Source organism: Fonsecaea erecta (assembly GCF_001651985.1).
Source record: "Fonsecaea erecta strain CBS 125763 chromosome Unknown Scaff7, whole genome shotgun sequence".
Lineage (NCBI taxonomy): Eukaryota > Fungi > Ascomycota > Eurotiomycetes > Chaetothyriales > Herpotrichiellaceae > Fonsecaea > Fonsecaea erecta.
Genome location: NW_017387250.1, coordinates 2101557 through 2120520, shown reverse-complemented (window position 1 = coordinate 2120520; position 18964 = coordinate 2101557). Strand labels below are relative to the sequence as shown.

Here is an 18964-nt window from a genome sequence, read left to right as displayed (position 1 = left end):
AAGCACTGACTCTCTCCAGGCCCTTCGCGAAAACTTTTCCGTGTCGACGTGGTTGTTCCTCGGAGCTCTGCTACAGTCTTTAGTTGTCTTGGTCATACCTCGCTTCTATGCCATGCTTCCTTCTCTTCTTATCCTCGGAGTTCGTCTAGCAGAGACCATGGCTATCACGTTAGGGCTGAAGAAAAATCATTATCTCGACAACGCTCTTCTGTACCGCACTTCTCCGCAGATCCCGGACGAAGATGGCACCTTCCATGAGGAACCATCGGAAGAGAAGCTCGCGGTCTTCATGCTGGGAGCGAAAGTCAACCACCCACTTGGGATGTTTGCCCCAAATGTCAAAACCCTTGGCGACTATCTGACCAAGATGATCGAGGATCTCGAGTCCGAAAATACTGACCTGGGCTTCTACGGCGGCACCACCTGGACGAGCCAGGACAAGAACGGCGCCACGGAGATCCTTAACCTCAGCTATTGGCGATCCGCAGAGGATATCCACAAGTTCGCGTACGGCAAGCTGCATCGCGAAAGTTGGGACTGGTGGAACAAGCATATCAAGGAAAATAATCATATTGGCATTAACCACGAAATCTTCGAGGTAGACCGCAAGCACTGGGAGGCCATCTACGTCAATTTCCAACCAACGCTGATGGGCGCCACAACATATCTGAGGAAAGGTGACAAGATGGTCGGCGGCACAGTCGAGGACCGATGGATTTCTCCTCTCGTTGACGCCAGCAGGGGCAAGCTGAGGAGCAGTGCTGGTCGACTGGGTCGAAAACCCGAGGAGCTCTATCAGAAGTACGATTTAGCCCCGGGGGCCACTTACGAGGAATGAACCCGTCTGCTTTGGTGGACGTGTATGAAATTGTGGATAGAGACCCTCCTTTGTAACAGCGTGGGCTTTTTGCATAATGCATTGGCGTTGGAGAGGCAGATCTTTGCCCGGATACAATGTCTCCCAAGAGAAGCCGGGGAGGCTTTCTGCTTGTCGGTTTCTATCTGGAAATAGTCGTTAATAGCGCTTTCGCTTCAGAGTGGAATACATTTTGATCAGGAGAGATTTTGTGACGCGTATATGACGTCGACAACGAATGAAACGCAACCTCCCTTCGTGTCAAGCATTCCATCACCACGTACTGGGTAGGTTATAGGAGGATACAGATGTTCTTGAATTCCTTCCACATATTTTGCTGCAGGGACAGTCTGGTGCAACATCTCAACCGATTATTCGGCACGACGCTGCCCAATAGATAAATCACCCGCCAAGGTCGTGCCCGCAAGGATGGATCAAAGGACTACATGGTCAAAAAGCCGACGACGTCCAAACAGATGGCGGAATTTTCTTGATTTGACAATGACCAACTTGGGGAAGGCTCTCAGGATACAGCGATGGAGGTGACTATTCAGGCCAGAGGGGATCGTCAAGGGATTATCCAATTGTTGTGAATGTGTGTTGGAGGAGCATTCGTACAGTATGGCATGATGAAAGCCGATGTACGATGAGTCAATGGATATGCATGTCGTCAAGACTCAGGATGAGGGCGCATTAAAGGACAGCTACTCCCTTTAGATCTTTTGAAAGCGTCCTGAGAGAGATCGAAGTGAGATCGGAAAATGCTGCAGTCCAGCTCCAATATATTGTTTCTCACACTCGCACTACTTTCAGCTCCCGCTGTGGCAGCATTTACAGTGCCCCATCCCAATGGCACCTATGGAATCTTCCTGGTTGAAAAGCAACTGGTCGACCTCGTCCTACCCGACCCATACCTTCCATTCTCCGTGATCGCTCCGATGGAGGTGGATAGCTGTTGCCTCCGCATTCAATCTTACATGCCAGCAGCTCAACCGCCTCAATTCTGGGAGCAGGCCCTTGCGAACATGACAGGCGTCTCCTTCGAAGGAACCATTTCGCAAACTGAATTGAGTCTCTACGAGCCGCTACTCAGTGGGGCGCGAATTGGTGACTCCTACGGCCCTCTTCGCTCCTGGCGCTGGCTTTCCACGCCAACTGTACTCCATCCTGTTGACAAGCCCCGTGACCAAGTCAGGTTACTCGATCGTGTCCTTCGAACAGCGCGTTTACGCGGAGATTGAAATGTTTCCAAACACAAGTCGACGTCACGGATGGAATTAGCTTGGACGTGCTTGTCGAAGATGTCAGCTTCATTCTCGACACATTTAATACTCCAAATCATTCGATCTCCGCCAGGTATAGTCCTGTAGCAATTTGGTCACAGCGAAGGCGGCACCGTCACAGCAGCCTCGGTCCTTGCCGAACCACATTGTCTGCTCGGAGTAATCAACCTTGACGGAGGATTTTACGAAGCCCCTCTGCTCGCCAACGCAAACATGGCGCGACCATTCGCCATCTTTTCGTCCTCCATTCGTCGTTTCTCCGTCTCGCGTTCGCGGCCCGCCGTTTGGAGTCATCCGAAAGGCGACAGATGGCAGATTCAGCTTGAAAATAGTGAGCATGCTACTTATGGGGATCTCCCATATTTGGCGGATCTGTGGGCATTAGGGAAGGCACCCCTGGACTTATTGATGAGCGTGTGGGCGAGATTCCGGGGCAGGAAGCCATCAATGTGGTCGCCAATTTGGTGAAAGGCTTTTTCGATTTCGTCTTGGGGAAAGAACCCGTGGAAAATGTGGTCAATATCGCACAGGCGGAGGAGGGGTTCTGGAGAGTGCAAAATGTGACGGTCGTGAAGACGTCGCTTTGAAAAGCATCCACAAAGATAAAGTAAGAGTTGGATGGGGGATGACGGACCAACTAGCTGAAGGCTAGTGAGGCTTACAAGGCCGCTGTGTTCAACCGTTGGCCTAGTTCAACTACCCATCTTAACCTGTGGCGGGCAGGATAGAGAATTTGTATTCACCCCAAGATCCACTTTCCACCTGCAGCCCTAGAATGCGCTCGTGGAGATCAGACTACTCGTACGTACAGAGGCCGGAGTATTTGGGGTAGGTCAAGACGCCGCAGAAGACTAGCCATGGCGAGATGGCTGCGGCGAGGCCCAAAGTAACTCTGGGGCCGCAAGAAATACCTGCTAAATTCAGCTGGTGAAGGGAATTCCCCAATCAGACGCCTCAGCGGTCCCCGGCTTTATGCTGACTCGTAAAGTCAGCTTTGAGATCTCAGTCTCCTCGGACCAAATATCTCTCCGCCTACCTGGTGCCTCGGTACGTTGACCTGGCGTGGTGCCATTGCACTAATCTACAACTTTGATCTACGTCGGTTAACGGCATCCAACGATATCAAAGTGACGAGAGTCATGAATCCTATATCGAGTCGTCAAAAGGTACCCTGTTCGGCGACTTTGACATGAGCGCACCGCTATGGCAAGTATAGTGTTCATATATTATCTGTCGCTTCCTTTCCAATCTTAGGGCGACCGTTGCTCGCATTGTCTCTTTACTCGTACATTGCTGAAGCGCTGAGCCCTTCGTCTTACATTTCTCGCGCGTCTGCTACCCTTGTCCTCGACCCGCGACTCTTCATCATGCCTTACAAATCCAAATGGACCGTGGCCCTACCAGAATGCTCTCTGCCGACGTTCCTTTTCAAGTCACCGACGGCGCCGCTAGGTTCCAAGCGCGCCTTCTCAGAAGCTGCGCGTCCAGATACGCATTACCTCACGCGCGACCAGTTTCGGTTATGGTCTCAACGGTTTGCACTTGGTTTGCAACGGTCCAAGCATTTTAGAAAAGGGGACCGCATCCTGCTCTTCAGTGGCAATGACTTCTTTGTTCCCGTCGTGTTCATGGGTGTGCTATGCGCCGGTGGAATTTTCTCTGGCGCCAATCCAACATTTGTCGCAAGAGAGCTGGCGCACCAACTGAGAGACAGTGGCGCAACGTACCTCCTGTGTGCCGAAGCATCATTGGAAACAGGTATTGAAGCGGCAACACTTGCCGGCCTCGATGTCGCCGCGAGGGTCTTCGTCTACAACTCCAAGATATTTGATGGAGAGACCATCGGGCTCAAGGGTTGCAGATATTGGAGTGCATTGGTAGCGCCGGCGGAAGACGCTGAGGGATTCCAGTGGGATGATCTGACAGGGCCAGGGGAATGCGACAGGACTCTGGCATTGAACTACAGCAGTGGCACAACCGGCGTACCCAAGGGCGTTGAGATCACCCACAAGAACTACATCTCAAACACACTACAAGTGCAGCATCTGTCCCAACTCGACCCAGATTATCAAGTTCGCAACGCCCGTGCTTCATGGCTCTGTTTCCTCCCACTTTACCATGCATATGGGCAAACATTCTATATTGCGAGCGCGTTTAACCGCGAGATCCCGGTCTATGTTATGCCCAAATTCGATTTCATTCAGTTCCTGGAGTATACGCAGAAATTCCGCGTCACCGACTATACGCTCGTCCCCCCTATCGCGGTAATGTTGGCCAAACATCCTGCAGTGGAGAAGTATGACTTGAGCTCAATCGAGAATATTGGGTCTGGAGCTGCACCGTTGGGCCGCGACGTCTCAGAACAAGTGGAGCAACGGATAGGCACAGGCTTGAATTTCAAACAGGGGTATGGAATGACCGAGTAAGACATTCATGACCTTTGATTGATGCCCGAGGACTAACCTCTGTGTTAGATGCACTTGCTCCATTCTCGGCTGGGCTCCGAGGGAGATATCCTTGACCAACTCGGTCGGCCAACTTACCGCTAACTGTGAAGCCAAGATCATGACTGAAGACGGCGCCTCCGAAATCACTAGTCGCGGCCCTTCTGCTGTGGGAGAATTGTGGTGTCGTGGACCCAACATCATGAAAGGATACTGGCGCAATCCCGAAGCTACCGCAGCAACGCTAACGCCAGACGGATGGTTAAAAACGGGCGATATCGCATATGTGGACGAGGATATGCGTTTTTTCATTGTAGATCGGAAGAAGGAACTGATCAAAGTGAAAGGAAACCAAGTAGCACCGGCCGAGCTAGAGGCTCTCCTGCTCGAACACCCTGGGATTGCAGACGCGGCAGTGATAGGTATGCCGACCGAAGACGGAGATGAGAAGCCCCGTGCATTTGTCGTCAGGCAGCCTGGACCGCATGGGGCTAACCTGACAGAGGAGCTTGTGAAGCAATTTGTCGAAGGCAAAGTCGTCCGATACAAACGATTGGCCGGTGGAGTGGAATTCGTGGATGCTATTCCCAAAAACCCTTCCGGCAAGATTCTCAGGAGATACCTAAGGGATGCAACGAGAGAAAGGATGAGGAAGGAGGGTGTGAGATTGTGAGTCTGTGATTTCTACCACAAACGAGTGAGGTCATGTCAAGACTGTTGAGTCTGGCAGACAAATGGGGAGCAACATGTCCTCGCAATATCTTCGAGGGACAGCGTACACACTTGCATCGCTCTCAAAACGACTCCTAGCACTCTGTAGTCTGTCACGAGCAAAGAGTGTGGGCTACCGCCTAGTCTGTAGCCAGCAGATAGCTGCATGAAAATCCAGCGGGCTATTAGATCTTTGTCAGCGAAACTACCGGCTAGACAAGGGTCCAATGCAAACAGGAGGGTTGGAATCTTGTGGTGGTGTGGCTGATATTAGAAGAAGCCTTCGAAGAGGGTCAATGCAGATATTCCGTTGAATGTGTTAAGCGTCGGGCGAGTCAAGGACCAACAGAATCCACTCCTTGAAGCGATACCATTCTTACATGAACGGTGTGCGTAAGCACGAGCCTCCGGTTGTGGGGCTGTCGGACTATTCTGGAAGCTGTAGATTCTCGTACAGGGCCACATATCCAGTTCCAAGTTTGGAGAACACTATCCAGTTGGTCATCCGCTTGTGCAGGCTGCTGAGATAACTCTGCATCAAGGACGAGAGAAATCCCCGAAGATCACTTCTTTGTGTTTCTTACAAGCTAATAGGTTATTTTCAACGCGCGTTACTCCTTGGATGAGTCCTGGCCGTTATTTTCATGTAATTTCCCATTGCTAGATGGAAGTAACCGGTGTATTCGGGCCGTGCCAGTGCTTTAGAACGCTACAAAGACATATATGGGTGCCAATGTAACAACAGAACCTTCAAGATATGCTGATCAGCTTGAAAGCGCGTTGCTAAGCGCTCTTGAATATCGTCCATGCCTCTACTTTTGCAGGACTGGGTGGTAAGATGAAACCTCGAAACAGATCTCCCTGCTTGGCAATGCTGATGAAGAGCCAGGTTTCGTCGAAGATTACACATCTCAGCACGTGCCAATCCGTACACACGGGTTATTCTTGGTAGACAGGTCACGAGAGGGAGAGCTCAGCGCTGTTTATCTTTGCCCAAGTCGAATAGTTGATCTGACCCCGAGGAACTCTAGCAGGTCCTGCGATGCTTGTCTCTGGACAAATCACGGTCAGAAACTTTTTATTCTAAAGAGATAAGCCCTGCACAACAGGGATCGTGGGCGCATCCCAAAGATATAGACCTGCCGTCAATCGATCAGCAGAAGTACAGCCACGAAAGCCGTAATGAAAGCTCGCGAGGTGGTCTTTGTCGACGGTCTCTCCTGGACCAAAGCGGACAAGAAAATCCAGATATCCAAGGTCAGAACTCATGCGAGGATCATCGGGCTTAGGAAACGTGAATTGCAAGGGCAGGCGAGCTCTGGGAAGAAATGCATTCGCCAGCCGCGGAAAACGGCATCCATTTCCTCTGTTGCCCACGAACATCCGTCGCGTCCGTTAGCTTCCGCCACACAGGCACAACCACAAGGCTCGAACCCCAAGGTCCCCAGGAATCCATCTCTCGTTGTTGGGGAATTGCACACAAGACCCTTAGAGGACCGATCCGGCAGTACGTCCACACGACCTAATAAAGTTTTCGATATCAGCCAGAGCCCACGGCAGATCAGCACCGTCGTGTTGGATCCAGATCCGTATTTGCGGGGATATCGAAAAGACCCCTTCAGTGTAATTCCCGACAACTCATGCCTGGATGCCTTGGATTTTTATACTCAGATTTATGTCCCAAACAACGCCCCGCTCTATGAGGTCTTCAACGTTACCAACATCTACGACCGATTCGCCCTTTTACCGCTGCAGCATGGTTTGTCTCTGCATGCAGGATTGTGCAATTTAGTCCACGAATTCGAATTCTTTTTGGATCCGGCCGCAAAGCCATCCCGGCGAGTATACACTTATTTAGGGACGGCATTAGCAAATTTGAGACGAGAGATCGAAATCAATGGGAATCTTCCCAATGACATCTCCACAATTACCGTAATGAACCTTGCCCTTGGCGCACTTATGGTGGGTGATCAAGAAGCACATGAGTTGCACAAGAAACACCTGCGTCTGATGATCCAGGCCAAAGGAGGTATCGATCAACTTGGCCACGGAGGGTTGGAAAAGTGCATGATGCTTCAGTGGGAGGGCAACTGGTGCTGGATAGCTGGTCGAGGTCCAACGATATTTTCTGGGGCTCGAATAAATCCAAATGCAGGACGACGGCTCCAACTCCCTTTGGACGGCAGCATACGCGGTCTCGTCAGCCAGCTGCCAGGTGGCTTCCAAAGCCTCGCGAAAACAGGCGTGCTAAGTATCCCGACACTCGAAGCCTTGCTGCATGCGACAGAGGAGCTTGAACGGAGGAAAGACAAGCAGTCGGGTACGAGAAAGAATAAAACTCTGCAATATAGGAGGCGTCGCTACGACGACCTTTTGCAAGCGTGCCCCTGTCTCGGAGATTCTGACGAAAACCCCACTTTGGAAAAGCTCATCGTTTTGGCTCTCGTTCTTTACTGCTTCGCAAACTTTTGCACACAGCGTCTTCCCACAACACATTTCACATCTATATCCGTTCGGGCTACCAGTAATTTGAAGAGGACTTCCAGAATAGCCACGGAAATAGAAAAGCAAGCTCTGGTCTGGGTGTTCATGGTGGTAATCGATTCTTGGAGATCGAGAGATGGACAGATGAGATCGGAGGGCGTAGATCTGCTAAGGCTCTTCAAGCGGAGATTTACAATAATGAAGAGCTGGAACGATGTAGCCGACCTATTGACAAGATTCTTGTGGAGTGAAGACATGGAAAGGTTCGTTGGCCGGTCGTGGCCTGAAGCCTGAGCCTCGTCGCAGCGTCAGCCTCGCATAGATACGGCTGGCCCTTTCAGGGTCTGGACAGGGTGACCCCATATGTGTTCTGGGTGTCGCCGACTGCGCAAAGAGGGTGTCGACGGTCAAGATTTAGTGGTATGAAGTCTGCTGTGGTTGATCGACGGGGGACTCTTCTGAGTGATTGTGGATCGCAGCAGCACCAGGCATTCGTTTGCAATGTTGGAGCCAGATGCACCGCAACAAGTTTTCAGGATTCAGGAACTGCTCAAGAAGTTGGGGAGATGAGAGGGGCTAGTGGTTAATCTTGATGCATGCTCAGCTCAACCAAGGCCGGATGAGAACACCAGTGAAGCCAGTTCGAAGGTAGGAGTGGGTCATTCGCCGCATCTGATAAATGGTGGATGAATGGCACCCAAACGGAAAACTAATAATGTTTATGTTGTCATCTCGGACGCCCAAAAGCAGTTGAGCCAGGAGCAGGATTCCAAATTTAGTGCGCTAACTTCTCGATGCCATGACATTGTCCACCGGTTGTGACATGGATCCAATTCCGTACACGTAGATGATGCTGGTCGACTCCGTTTGCGACGATGTTTTTCACGTTACTGTTGCAATCCTTGCACGCATGTTGACTGGTGCCCTCATCGTAATCATGTTCACGTCTCCAGTCACGTCAAAATGAACCAGTGTCGTCTTGTGACCACGTATGACGTCTGTAACGCTGCCGTAAACAATGTAACTATAACCTCTTTGGCTTGAACTTCGCTCCAACCAGCGGGGCCAAGACGGCCATCATTCGGGAAGGCTGCAGGGCACATATATGGGCATGAAAGGCGGAAGAATCTTAGCTGAGAAGCGATCTTGGTGGGGTGGAGGCTATCGCCCAAGGAAGGGTCTTTCTCACTGGCAACGAAGCCAAATGATTCAATAAAAAGGTCATCGCCGCTTATGGCCGTAGTTGGATGGAATACAAAGGCTGGGAACGGACGGAGAGTACGCACTTTGAATCGGCCACCTATACCTTTCTTCTCATAAAACCCGTACAAAGTCTGTGCCTGCTGAAATTCACAACTGCAACACAGTGGACGTTATTTCTCGTCCTGATCGTCATCCGCGCTCAATGCCGTCAACGCAATCTTCAACTCCTGCACAATCTTAGCATCTAGCATATTACCGTCCTTCGCGTTTTGCCAGCTGACTTCTCTCTCATTGGTTGGGACGGTGAACTTCTGCCTTGTGTCTTCCTTCATTGCAAGCACATCACGCAAATCCTCAGCTATCGCTTTCGTATGCTCGTCGTAACCGTTGAGTGGTAAAATAGTAGTAGGATCTACTGCAGCAGATGCGCCAGCATCTCGAAACGAAGAAAGGAGGCGCGATATAAGAGCGAGAGTCGCAGCCTCATTCGCTGTGGTCAACGTCAACGCGTAAGTCCCAGTAGAGGCTGTTTGCGGCGTAAGCATTAAGCTCGTACTTGCACGGATAAGTTGGTTGGGGAATCGATTGAGAAAAGCAGATATTTCGGGAGCAATAGCACCGCCAACGGCGTGGAGGAGATTAAGGCAAAGTGGGAGGAACCCTTTCGCCCACAGACGGTAGAGGTAGCCGCAGTTGGGCCGAGCGTCAGCGTGGGAGGCGCCACCTGGAACGCTCTGAAGCGACTCGGACATCTTGGATGAAAGGAGGCGATTGAGGGCGCCCTCGACTGCAAGCTCTTCCGCGACAGACGGCAGTGATGAAATAGAGGCCAGCAGTTGAACGCTGTATTCCGCGTAACGAGGTTGAATGTTGCCTTCTGATCTGGTGAGTAGATGAGACCACGAATAGAGTAAAAGCGCGACCGAGATGATTCCGGAAGAAGACAGTCGTTCAGACAATTCTACTGAGAATTGGTGGAGACTGGGCAGTCTGAGAATAGCTTGCACCAGTGTCAGCAGGAGTAGAATGTCACTTGGTCCGATAAGGGCGTCGTCATCGTCGTCGTCAGTCTTCAGCTTCTTTTCCTTTTGGTCCTGAAGGGCGAGCACAGCAGATTTAAATCCCTCCGCTACGATTGTACTTGTTATTTCAAGGAATGTGACGTTGTGTTGATCCAGAGTAATAAGCGCCGTGGAGCCGCCGGGGATCATGGTCGGCTTTCGCTTTTTCTTGACGTGAAATTGAATAGCGAGGAGTAAGATTGAGAGGGTTGACCGCCAATATGTAAGGTCGTTATTGATGATGGCTTGTTCATAGGATCCATTCCGGAACCTCACTGCATCCCAAGCAGGCTCCAACAACCCCGTAAAATCCGACCCTTTGGCGCCCAACGTAACGAGTTGACGCAGGAGCATCATCGCCAGATCCGCCCGCGTTTGGAATAGTGACTCAAATAGCACTTCGGCCGGATAGGCCCGACAATTTGCCTGTAAAGACTTTTGGATAATTTGTGCCATTGCTCTCTGGACCTCGCGGTCCGCAGCGAAGAATCTGCAATGGTCAACACAGAAGCGCTTCAAGCTCGAAAGCAGGGCCAGTTCCGAATCCACGGCTGAAAAATTCACATTCGCACGCCTAAATTCTGCTGAAAATGACTGGCTGCTGGATGTTCCTCGTCCACCGTGCCAATACGGGTCGTTGGCCAACAATTCGCCGGCGTATTGGACATCGTAAAAGAAATTCGGACCGTAGTCTCGTTCAGTCAACCCGGTGCGTCTAATGTCGGAAACTACCAAACCATTATACTTGGCAGCAAAATTTCGACGTAGGTTGGCGTGCAATGATGCATTATAGCTGGAAACTTCGATAGCATTTGATGTAAGCCAGTTGAGCAACGGAAGGAAGGTCTTGACGGCTTTGAAGTCTCTCGAAACTTTAGCATGATGGAGATGAGTTGTTGCAATATCGGTGATGGTAGCGGCGATCAAATTTTGCTGGGCAACATCGATTTCACTGTGATGCTTAGAATCGAAGCTGGTCACAAACAAGACAATCGTAGAAAAGAATTCGTCTGACGAGGTGAGATCCTTTGTTACCCAAGACCAGTTTTGTTGCGCCTCCAGCGCGAAATCGAACATTGCACTCAAAACGACTCGAGGAAGCTTTGACATGTCTTTCATCTCTCTCAAGGCAGACTGAAGGAACGTAGGACTGGGAACACACTTCGTAGGGACATCTCCTGGCTTGACACGTTTTGAGCTGTCTGGGGCAGTGCCAGTCAAGATAAACATGGCCAGCCATTGCTGAGAATCCTTGACTAGGAGAGTAAGTAGCTTCCAAAGCTCGGCACGTTCTTCGGGAGATTCAGACTTCTGGTCAAGGTGTCGAACAAGGTTGACAAAGTCGATGCATGATGAAGAGCCTAAGTGGCCCAACAGCGACGATGCCTGATATTGCTCCACATATCCCAAGACGGTACGCAACAACCTGAGACAAGGATTGCGGACAGAAGATGGGGCTTGCAGTGTCCGAACAAGGCAAGGCACCGCATCAAAAATATGCCTTTCAAGCATTGACATTGAGAGTGCTTGTGATTGGCCATATCGAACAAGCAGCGATGCCAACGATAACACAGCGATTATGTACGGATCCAAAAAAGTGTTGTCAGCAGCCAGCGGAGATCTATCAATCGTGCTCGCTATGAGAGCGAGACTTGTGATCGGGCTTATCACAGCATCTTCTGGACCCGGTGATCGAAATGAAGCCACAAGATATTGTGCTGCTCCAACAAAAGGCATTGTCACCTGGGTGAAAGAACCGATCGACAGGCCATATTCAAAAGCGTAGCGAACGATATCGTGAAATGATTCGGCAATTGCCGTGCTGATACGGGCCTGCTGAGCGGGCTCTCGAAATGACCAATCTGAGATGCCTTGAAAAACTTGGAACATGATCTCCGTCGCGGCCAATAGCATATTGCTCCGAAATCGCCATGCTGCAGATAATGTTGGGTGTCGCGCGGCTGCGTCGTCGGTCGACGAAAGACCATGACGAGACTCCCTGAGCGCCAACTTGATCAGTGATCTGTACAAGTCGGTGCATTTTTCCAAGAAATCAAAATTCCCTAGCGGTGCTTCCAGTGCTGTGACAATATTGAGAATCGGTGAGGTAGCTGAATGATGACCAAAGAGGCTCGTCCGATTGAGGTAGGACCATGTCAACTGTGGCTTGATTCTCGTGAGGACACAAACGAACTGTATACAAGATGTCATAACTCGACAATCGAATATCGACGCGGACCGACGACGGAAAGCCTGCAACTCTTGTTCGAGTATTTCAAAGATGTATGAGACAACATCCGTTTCCGAAGAGAGATGGCTGTTAGCTTCGTCCAAAATCGAGGTGCAATGTTGTTCAGCTTGGTCAGCAGCCTGACCGAGGGAAGTGCTGCGCAGAATCGTTGAAAACATAGTTGCCAGAACACCAATTATTTCTGAAACTACAGCTTCAGGGTCTTCAAATGGCGTCAAGGCAGTGGCAAGCAGTCCCATATAACGCAACTCCAGCAACTGTCCCATATATGCGAGACCCGAGAACTCATATTGCCATCTGATTACCTTTGGAGATGCATCCGGATCAGAGATGAGTTCACCAATGGCACCGGCGGGAATGATCGATGATGTGGTCTCTGAGGCTTGGTATGCGTACGTCAGCAACTGGTTCTGTGAGAGATCCAGCATATTGACGGGCTTATTGAGAGTCACAAAGCTGCCAATTTCATCCTCACGTGTGGTCATGTACTCAATGCCTTTGATTGCGGCTTGAGTAAATGAAACAAGTTTTCGAAGTCGAAATTCGACGTATTGCGTCCCATCCTCACTGAAGACAGGCGCCTTTGCCAATGCCCGACAGAAGCGCAGAAAAGGCAAACACTCGTATGGAAATCTGGCGGCCGAAGTGTCAAAAAATCCTTCCATGAGAAGATTGTCTTCAATGAATCCTATTGTGGGATCATATACTTTCTTCTCACAAGGGCTATCGCAATCTGCTGACAGCAAAGCGAGCTGCGATGATACCAACTCAGGGGTGTAGCCCAAGAATGACTGCGACACTGCAATCAGTTCTTGCACGGTCTGGAATTTGAAAATAGCCAATGTCTTGGAGGTGTTGCCAGCCGACGTAGTGAGCAGTGTGATGTACTCAACAATATGACATTGATCAATGGCAGCGTTGAGTAACAAAACCGATGGATCCTCGTTCGTGTTGAGTGCGGTAAATCTATCCAAAAGATCTTCAAATATTGTTGGCTGAAAAGAGGAGCCACTAGCAGCAGAGCTTCGCCGCCCAGTTGCTGCGTCAAATGTTGCGATCCCGTCAATCGTCTTCTGAATATGATGGCTCTCTCTGTTTTCCTTGATGGCAATCCCTAGTTGTTTAATCCGGTGAGCCACAATTGCCCATGCTAGGATTGTAGGACCGGCTTGAATATTTCCCATCGCAGCTTCATTGACAAGTAGCTCGTGTATTTGAAAGGCACAGTCGACATCAAAGAAGTATTCTCCCTGCGAGTCGTGCCGAACAGATTGTCCGGATGATGCGGTTTGGTTCAATATAGCGATGGTGGAGCCAAGGTTGAGGACGGATAATGAGACCAGGGATGCTGTTGACTGTATTTTCTGGATTGCTGCAAGTTGGATATCGATTTCCGAGTTGAAGGAGGCGAAGAATCCCACCGATGACATGAGTTGCAGCCAGAGGAGAATTGATTCCGAGGTGGGTTGTTCGTCTGAGCACCGCAGCCTCAGAAATAGGATTTCCAAGGCTAAACTGATCATTTGGAGGCTTGCAGTATGTTGCACATCTTTGATATTCTCATCAGACTTATTTAACCCCCATGGCCGTGCTGATTCGAGATTCCGTAGCTGTGCTCGGATTAATCTGACGCCATTCTCAATATCACTGGCCAGGGCAGATCTCCCACGCCGTCCAAAGTTGGTGGATACCCTCCGAGGCTGCGGCGGTGATGTGTCATCCGTATCTGGCAAGAGGTGAACATCCAGAAGCTCCTTTGCTATGCGCAAAAGCATGACTTCTTGCTCCAAATGCCAGCGAATAAGGCGGGTTCGGCGCGCATTTCGGGAATTGAAGATCGCTTCATCTCTTTCCAGTAGGCTGCCTCGCCCTTGAATTTTCCTGTCCACGAAGTCCGGTCCCAGCGCGTTTTTTAAACTTGCCACTTCGGCTTGACAGAACCCCTCTCGCAGCCTGCATTCCGAACGATACTGCCACTCCAGGATAGTCAATCGCAGAGCCTCCTGTTCTTCAACGTTGGCCTGCTTGCTGAGCCACAGAGCATCCTCCTTCAGCTCGTCACGGTTGAATTGTCCATCCAAGGAGGCTGGTATCGCCGAAATCTGGGAGTCGAAGGCAGTTTTCGAAGAGGGTGAAGGCGGAGGAAATGAGGGGAATGTTGACTGGAAAATATCCTTGGTATGATGTCCAGAAAGTAGCTTGGTCGCAAAATCCCTCCTTAACTTGTCATGGGAAAAGAGGGCGTCGAAGAGATCTTCCCAGGAACTGTGACTTCTCGTTAGCACTGGCATTCAGACAGATTATTGCGGAGTGGCCCTACAGGAGGAGGAGCTCGCCAGCAAGACATTTCTCAAGATTGGGAAGATAGTCCGGGTTCAGCGACCCAGAATCCATACCTTGAGAAGCGATCAATCTTTTGGAAGCAACATTGACACAATTGTTGGTCTATTGAATAGTTGTTTCGAAGTGAACCGAATATTGAAACAAAGCGCGTCACCAGCAGATCCAATACTCCGCAGTAGTCTAGGCCACTAGCGCTTGGCGAACCGCGCTCGCTCTAACGTACACGCAACATCTTTTGTTCCCTTAGGCGGTCCACTAACCGACCGCATCAGGCTGTCATGCCAACTCCTGGATTATCGTGGCCCTATTTGACTTAACGCTTAATTTGCATTGCTAACACTTGCAGCTAATAACGGGAGAGAATGCGGAGTGATGTTTACTGTGACCTTCTATGGCAACGAATTTGTCGTTGATAATGTACTCACCAGCAGGTTCTCCAAAAACAGGCTATACAAAGCCAGATCTGTGTAGCGGTGGGCTACGTCGATAGTGACCTTCTGCGTATGCTGCAGCCTCGTCAATGATAAGAGTGATTGCTGTCAGCATCGCATGAACGGGCTCGGAATTTGTGTATGTGCGACAACTAGACTAGCTATGTGCACGATTTCCTGGATCGCCTGGAAGCATTTCTCCAACTCGTGTTTGTATTTTCCAACCTGCTTGATCCTGGAATAAGATGCATAATTCATAAAGGAGCCCATTGCTACTTCAAAGGAGGAGACGAGCGTCCGGAAAGGGAAGTTATGTTCCTTTGTCTGTTTTCGAGTACGCCGCAGATTCCTAGCCTTATCGCTGGAGAACATCTTCATTTCCACCACTGCCTCTTTTGTATGCAGGTGGTCTTGCTTATGTACACCTCTGTCGCAAGATGACGGTGAGGTTCTGTCAGCCTTGGAGTGGTAAGGACTACTTTTGTACGATATTGATTCAAATGACTCCAGATCCACTACCTCGCCACTTCCAGTCATCAGACTGCAAGTCTGGACAAGGATCTATCAGTGGTGCCAGCAAGGTTCTCGTATTCTAAGCAATCGACTCGACCACCTCTAAATAATAGGCATCTGGTGACGGGTATATCAACGGACGAATCCGCCAAATACGCGAATACTCACAGTCAATTCATGGAAGTACTCTTAGGAGCTACTTCGACTAACGTCGTACGAGACTGAAGCCCGCCATTCACCTTCAACATTGTCACCAACTATCAATCCCATTCTCTTGAGAACCTGGTATATCATTTCCTTCTTTCGGTCTTTCACTCGTGCTTGATGGTAGGTTCTCTCAAAAGCATGTGTTTGCTATCGTAGATTCAGCTCCTTCTTCAACATTCCTTTGCACAAGCCAGCATATCTCGTAAAGTTCGAGCCTCTGGCTTCTGTTCACTTAATGAACGCCCGTCGTTGATCTCTATTTTGGATCTTGATATTGCTAGGTCCTCCAACAAGACCTATTCTGCCTTGGTGCCCCTCAACGCCAGGGTGTCACCGGTTTTTGGAAGGTGACTATTGTCAAACTCCAAAAGCTTTCAAGCTCGAGGCTTGCAACTGAACCAGCTACATTCCCCTGGTATGTTTGCTTTTGACATCTTCCAACTCCATCACCTAGCACCATCTTTTCGTTCGATCATTTGCAGGTCGCGTCCCTTCTGCCACTACAAATTTCGGTACATTAGTCTGTTGTCATACCAATTCATTGCCACATCGCTACAAGCAAGGTACCGAAGAAAGCCATCTCGAATATCCGCTTCGGTCACCTTCATGGATGAGTACAACAAAGACAGAGACCCGATCGAGCACGGCGGGCGCAGCTTCAGTGCCAACATTTCCGCTAGTGGGAACCATGGAATGACAGAGCCGCAGCCGCAGCGAGCTGGCAAGCGTAAGATGGCTGTTACAGACACCGCAGGTCTTACCAGAAACCAGCGCGTTGAGTTGGCGGGTAAGATATCCTTCTTTTACACTCAGCTCGTTCTATTCCCTAGACTGACCCGGCACAGGAAATGATATCGATACCGCATGTGTACAGTTCGAGGAGAAGATGAGTACCCGTGAGTTTGTTCCCCTTTAACTTTGAATATCACCTCTCATTCACATTATGTACTGAAGTTGAATCAATTTTGGTGGTAGGCGGTTATCGGCCCTTTGTTGACCGAAGCGGCTTTGTGTACCTCCTCACATTCGTAAGGAAGGATATTTTGAAGAATCGGCTGAAAAAACACCGCATCAAAGTGCGCTATGCGCCTCACTTCTCTTCCCAGCACGAGAACAAGTGCTCAGAGAAGCATCCAGTTGACGAAGGAGATCGGCCAGTGCCAGAAAAAGGTTTGGTTCCTGTGCGATTTCTGCTGATAACATGCTGATAGAATCAAAGTCAAGGTTTTTAGGCCCTGTGAAGACCCCGAGTCAAACTCAAGACTTCCTCCGTGCCCGGTGCCGATGTACTTCTTTCCCAAGCCGTTCCCATATTCTCGCAACCCTGTGATCGAAAGCTCCCTACCTCGACACCTCAGGCCCTCAAACTCCAAACTTCGCGTGCGCATCCCCGACCCATGGGCTTTTAGCCTGCAGCTTTTCGAGTCAGACACGGCGACAGCGCGTCGCAGATCCACTGGACACATCTCCTCAGTTGCAGGGCGCCGAAAAGCAGCAAGCTGTCAAGACATGAGGTCCTATGCTTGTTACTCAATCGATACGCGTGCGGGACAGCTTTACGTGCAAACGCTGGCTCCCTCTGGCAGCACATTTGACCTGGCTTGGGATATGTTCTGTAATTTCTTCAGAAAGAGGGTTGGTATCGACTGGAAGAACATTCATGAGGAGTGGAAGAACGGCATTCACCGCGAAGGACCCTTAAGCGAGAACCCCCGGGGCAAAGATGGAACAGATGATGGTGTGTTTCTCAAGATCTCAAAGCCAAGGCAATCACAGTACCGTGATGAAGAAGATGAAGGAGCCGTCGACTCCTTTGGAACCAGGAGTAGGAAGCCTATCGTGACGGTGCTGATAAACAGCCATGAGCATTTGATGGATGAACAGTTGGAAGTTCAGGCGAAGACCCCAGAAAGCGGGTGGTAAAGGCGTGCTGCCGGCCGAAATATGCTGGAGACCAGCCATTGATGGTTGTTGACCACACGAGAAAACTGCCGCATAACAATGCGAGACTGAAACCAACAGGGTTCTCGGCACTAACTCGCGGCACAATGGGCTTTGGCTCACAGATAGTCCTTCTTGCGGCTAGTTCTTGTGTATTGGGTCAACGCCCATTCAATTTCACCACCAGAATCCTTTTCGAGAGTCCCTCCTCTTATCTCGAAGCATCTCATGGTCATTCTGGGCCCTACCTCGGCCAGTTCAACGTCCCTATAACCAGTTTGCACAAAGACGTGATGCCGCACTTCGATACTATCCTCCACGTTCTTGAAGGTCACAACTCTGGTGCCGACTTTATGTGGACCATCCCGAGGAGGGAAGATGTGTTTGAGGATCTGGACCACTCTTTTCCCCAGCCGTGTCGTGAACCCCTCGAATATTAAATGGGGATAGGACTCGGAGACTGTCCCTCTTGAGGCATCAGGGATATCTGCTCGGAGAACGACGTTGTGCAGAGAGAAAGAAGCGGTTGGACCGTGTGGCAGGTGGGAGATGGTCATGGCGGTAGGAGTGCCTCGATGCTCGTGGAGTAGGATAACGTCGGTGAGTGCGGCAGCCTTTGCGCTTGCAAGGAGATTGGGAAGGATCAAGTTGCCTCGATTCAGGCGGATGGAGGTGGGCAGGAGCAGGCGAATCTCTTTGGAAAAGGTTGAGAGACGTGTCGAGGGGCTACGCGAGGTGGTGACCAGTGGACGAGGGTCGGAGAGACCAGAGAGCATCGAGTACTCATCATCCATAGACTCTTGTGCGGCAGCACCCTCGGGGTCCAGGGATTCATCATATTTGAAATCCTTGCGCAGAGAATTGTCATTGGCAATAGACGGGTCAAGTGGTTTGCCAGTAGCGAGAGACTTTTTCAGCAGCGCCCGCTTTTCTGCAATGCTGGCATCTCGCAGTTGTATTGCACGACGGTAGATATAGTCACGACGTTCGCGAGCTTGCCGGCGGAGCATTGTAGTGTTCTGGAAGCAATGAGGAAAGAAAACGAAGGGAGTGAAGAAGGAAACTGGAACCTAAGAAAAATGATGTTGTTGGATATAATTTTGGTGGAGAAATTTCGCCGCACTTCATCCGCATTGCGACTACCCACCTCCATATTCCTCCAACCCTCTCTTTTGGCCACCACCCTTGATTGCAAACCCTCGCACAACTACAAGCCCCCGTATGTTTGACGACAGG

General features: G+C 50.3%; 6 protein-coding genes across 6 annotated transcripts; 4 read left to right on the top strand and 2 right to left on the bottom strand.

Moving 5' to 3' along the window:
* Positions 1 to 157: 157 nt before the first annotated feature.
* AYL99_08644 (hypothetical protein) lies at positions 158 to 838 on the top strand (the record flags this gene model as incomplete). Its single annotated transcript, XM_018840152.1, has 1 exon — positions 158 to 838. One exon carries the CDS (start codon positions 158 to 160, stop codon positions 836 to 838), a length of 681 nt encoding a protein of 226 aa, XP_018691273.1.
* A 2668-nt stretch (positions 839 to 3506) lies between these two features.
* On the top strand, positions 3507 to 5256 carry AYL99_08643 (hypothetical protein; the record flags this gene model as incomplete). The annotated part of the gene is made up of 2 exons (XM_018840151.1): positions 3507 to 4561; positions 4614 to 5256. 2 exons carry the CDS (start codon positions 3507 to 3509, stop codon positions 5254 to 5256), a joined length of 1698 nt encoding a protein of 565 aa, XP_018691272.1.
* Positions 5257 to 6476: 1220 nt separating this feature from the next.
* On the top strand, positions 6477 to 8072 carry AYL99_08642 (hypothetical protein; the record flags this gene model as incomplete). Its single annotated transcript, XM_018840150.1, has 1 exon — positions 6477 to 8072. The coding sequence occupies one exon, from the start codon at positions 6477 to 6479 to the stop codon at positions 8070 to 8072; it is 1596 nt and encodes a 531-aa protein (XP_018691271.1).
* A 1079-nt stretch (positions 8073 to 9151) lies between these two features.
* Positions 9152 to 14687, bottom strand: AYL99_08641 (hypothetical protein; the record flags this gene model as incomplete). The annotated part of the gene is made up of 2 exons (XM_018840149.1): positions 9152 to 14558; positions 14614 to 14687. 2 exons carry the CDS (start codon positions 14685 to 14687, stop codon positions 9152 to 9154), a joined length of 5481 nt encoding a protein of 1826 aa, XP_018691270.1.
* A 1706-nt stretch (positions 14688 to 16393) lies between these two features.
* Positions 16394 to 17710, top strand: AYL99_08640 (hypothetical protein; the record flags this gene model as incomplete). The annotated part of the gene is made up of 4 exons (XM_018840148.1): positions 16394 to 16574; positions 16633 to 16683; positions 16763 to 16957; positions 17007 to 17710. The coding sequence occupies 4 exons, from the start codon at positions 16394 to 16396 to the stop codon at positions 17708 to 17710; spliced, it is 1131 nt and encodes a 376-aa protein (XP_018691269.1).
* A 137-nt stretch (positions 17711 to 17847) lies between these two features.
* Positions 17848 to 18738, bottom strand: AYL99_08639 (hypothetical protein; the record flags this gene model as incomplete). Its single annotated transcript, XM_018840147.1, has 1 exon — positions 17848 to 18738. One exon carries the CDS (start codon positions 18736 to 18738, stop codon positions 17848 to 17850), a length of 891 nt encoding a protein of 296 aa, XP_018691268.1.
* Positions 18739 to 18964: the final 226 nt, after the last annotated feature.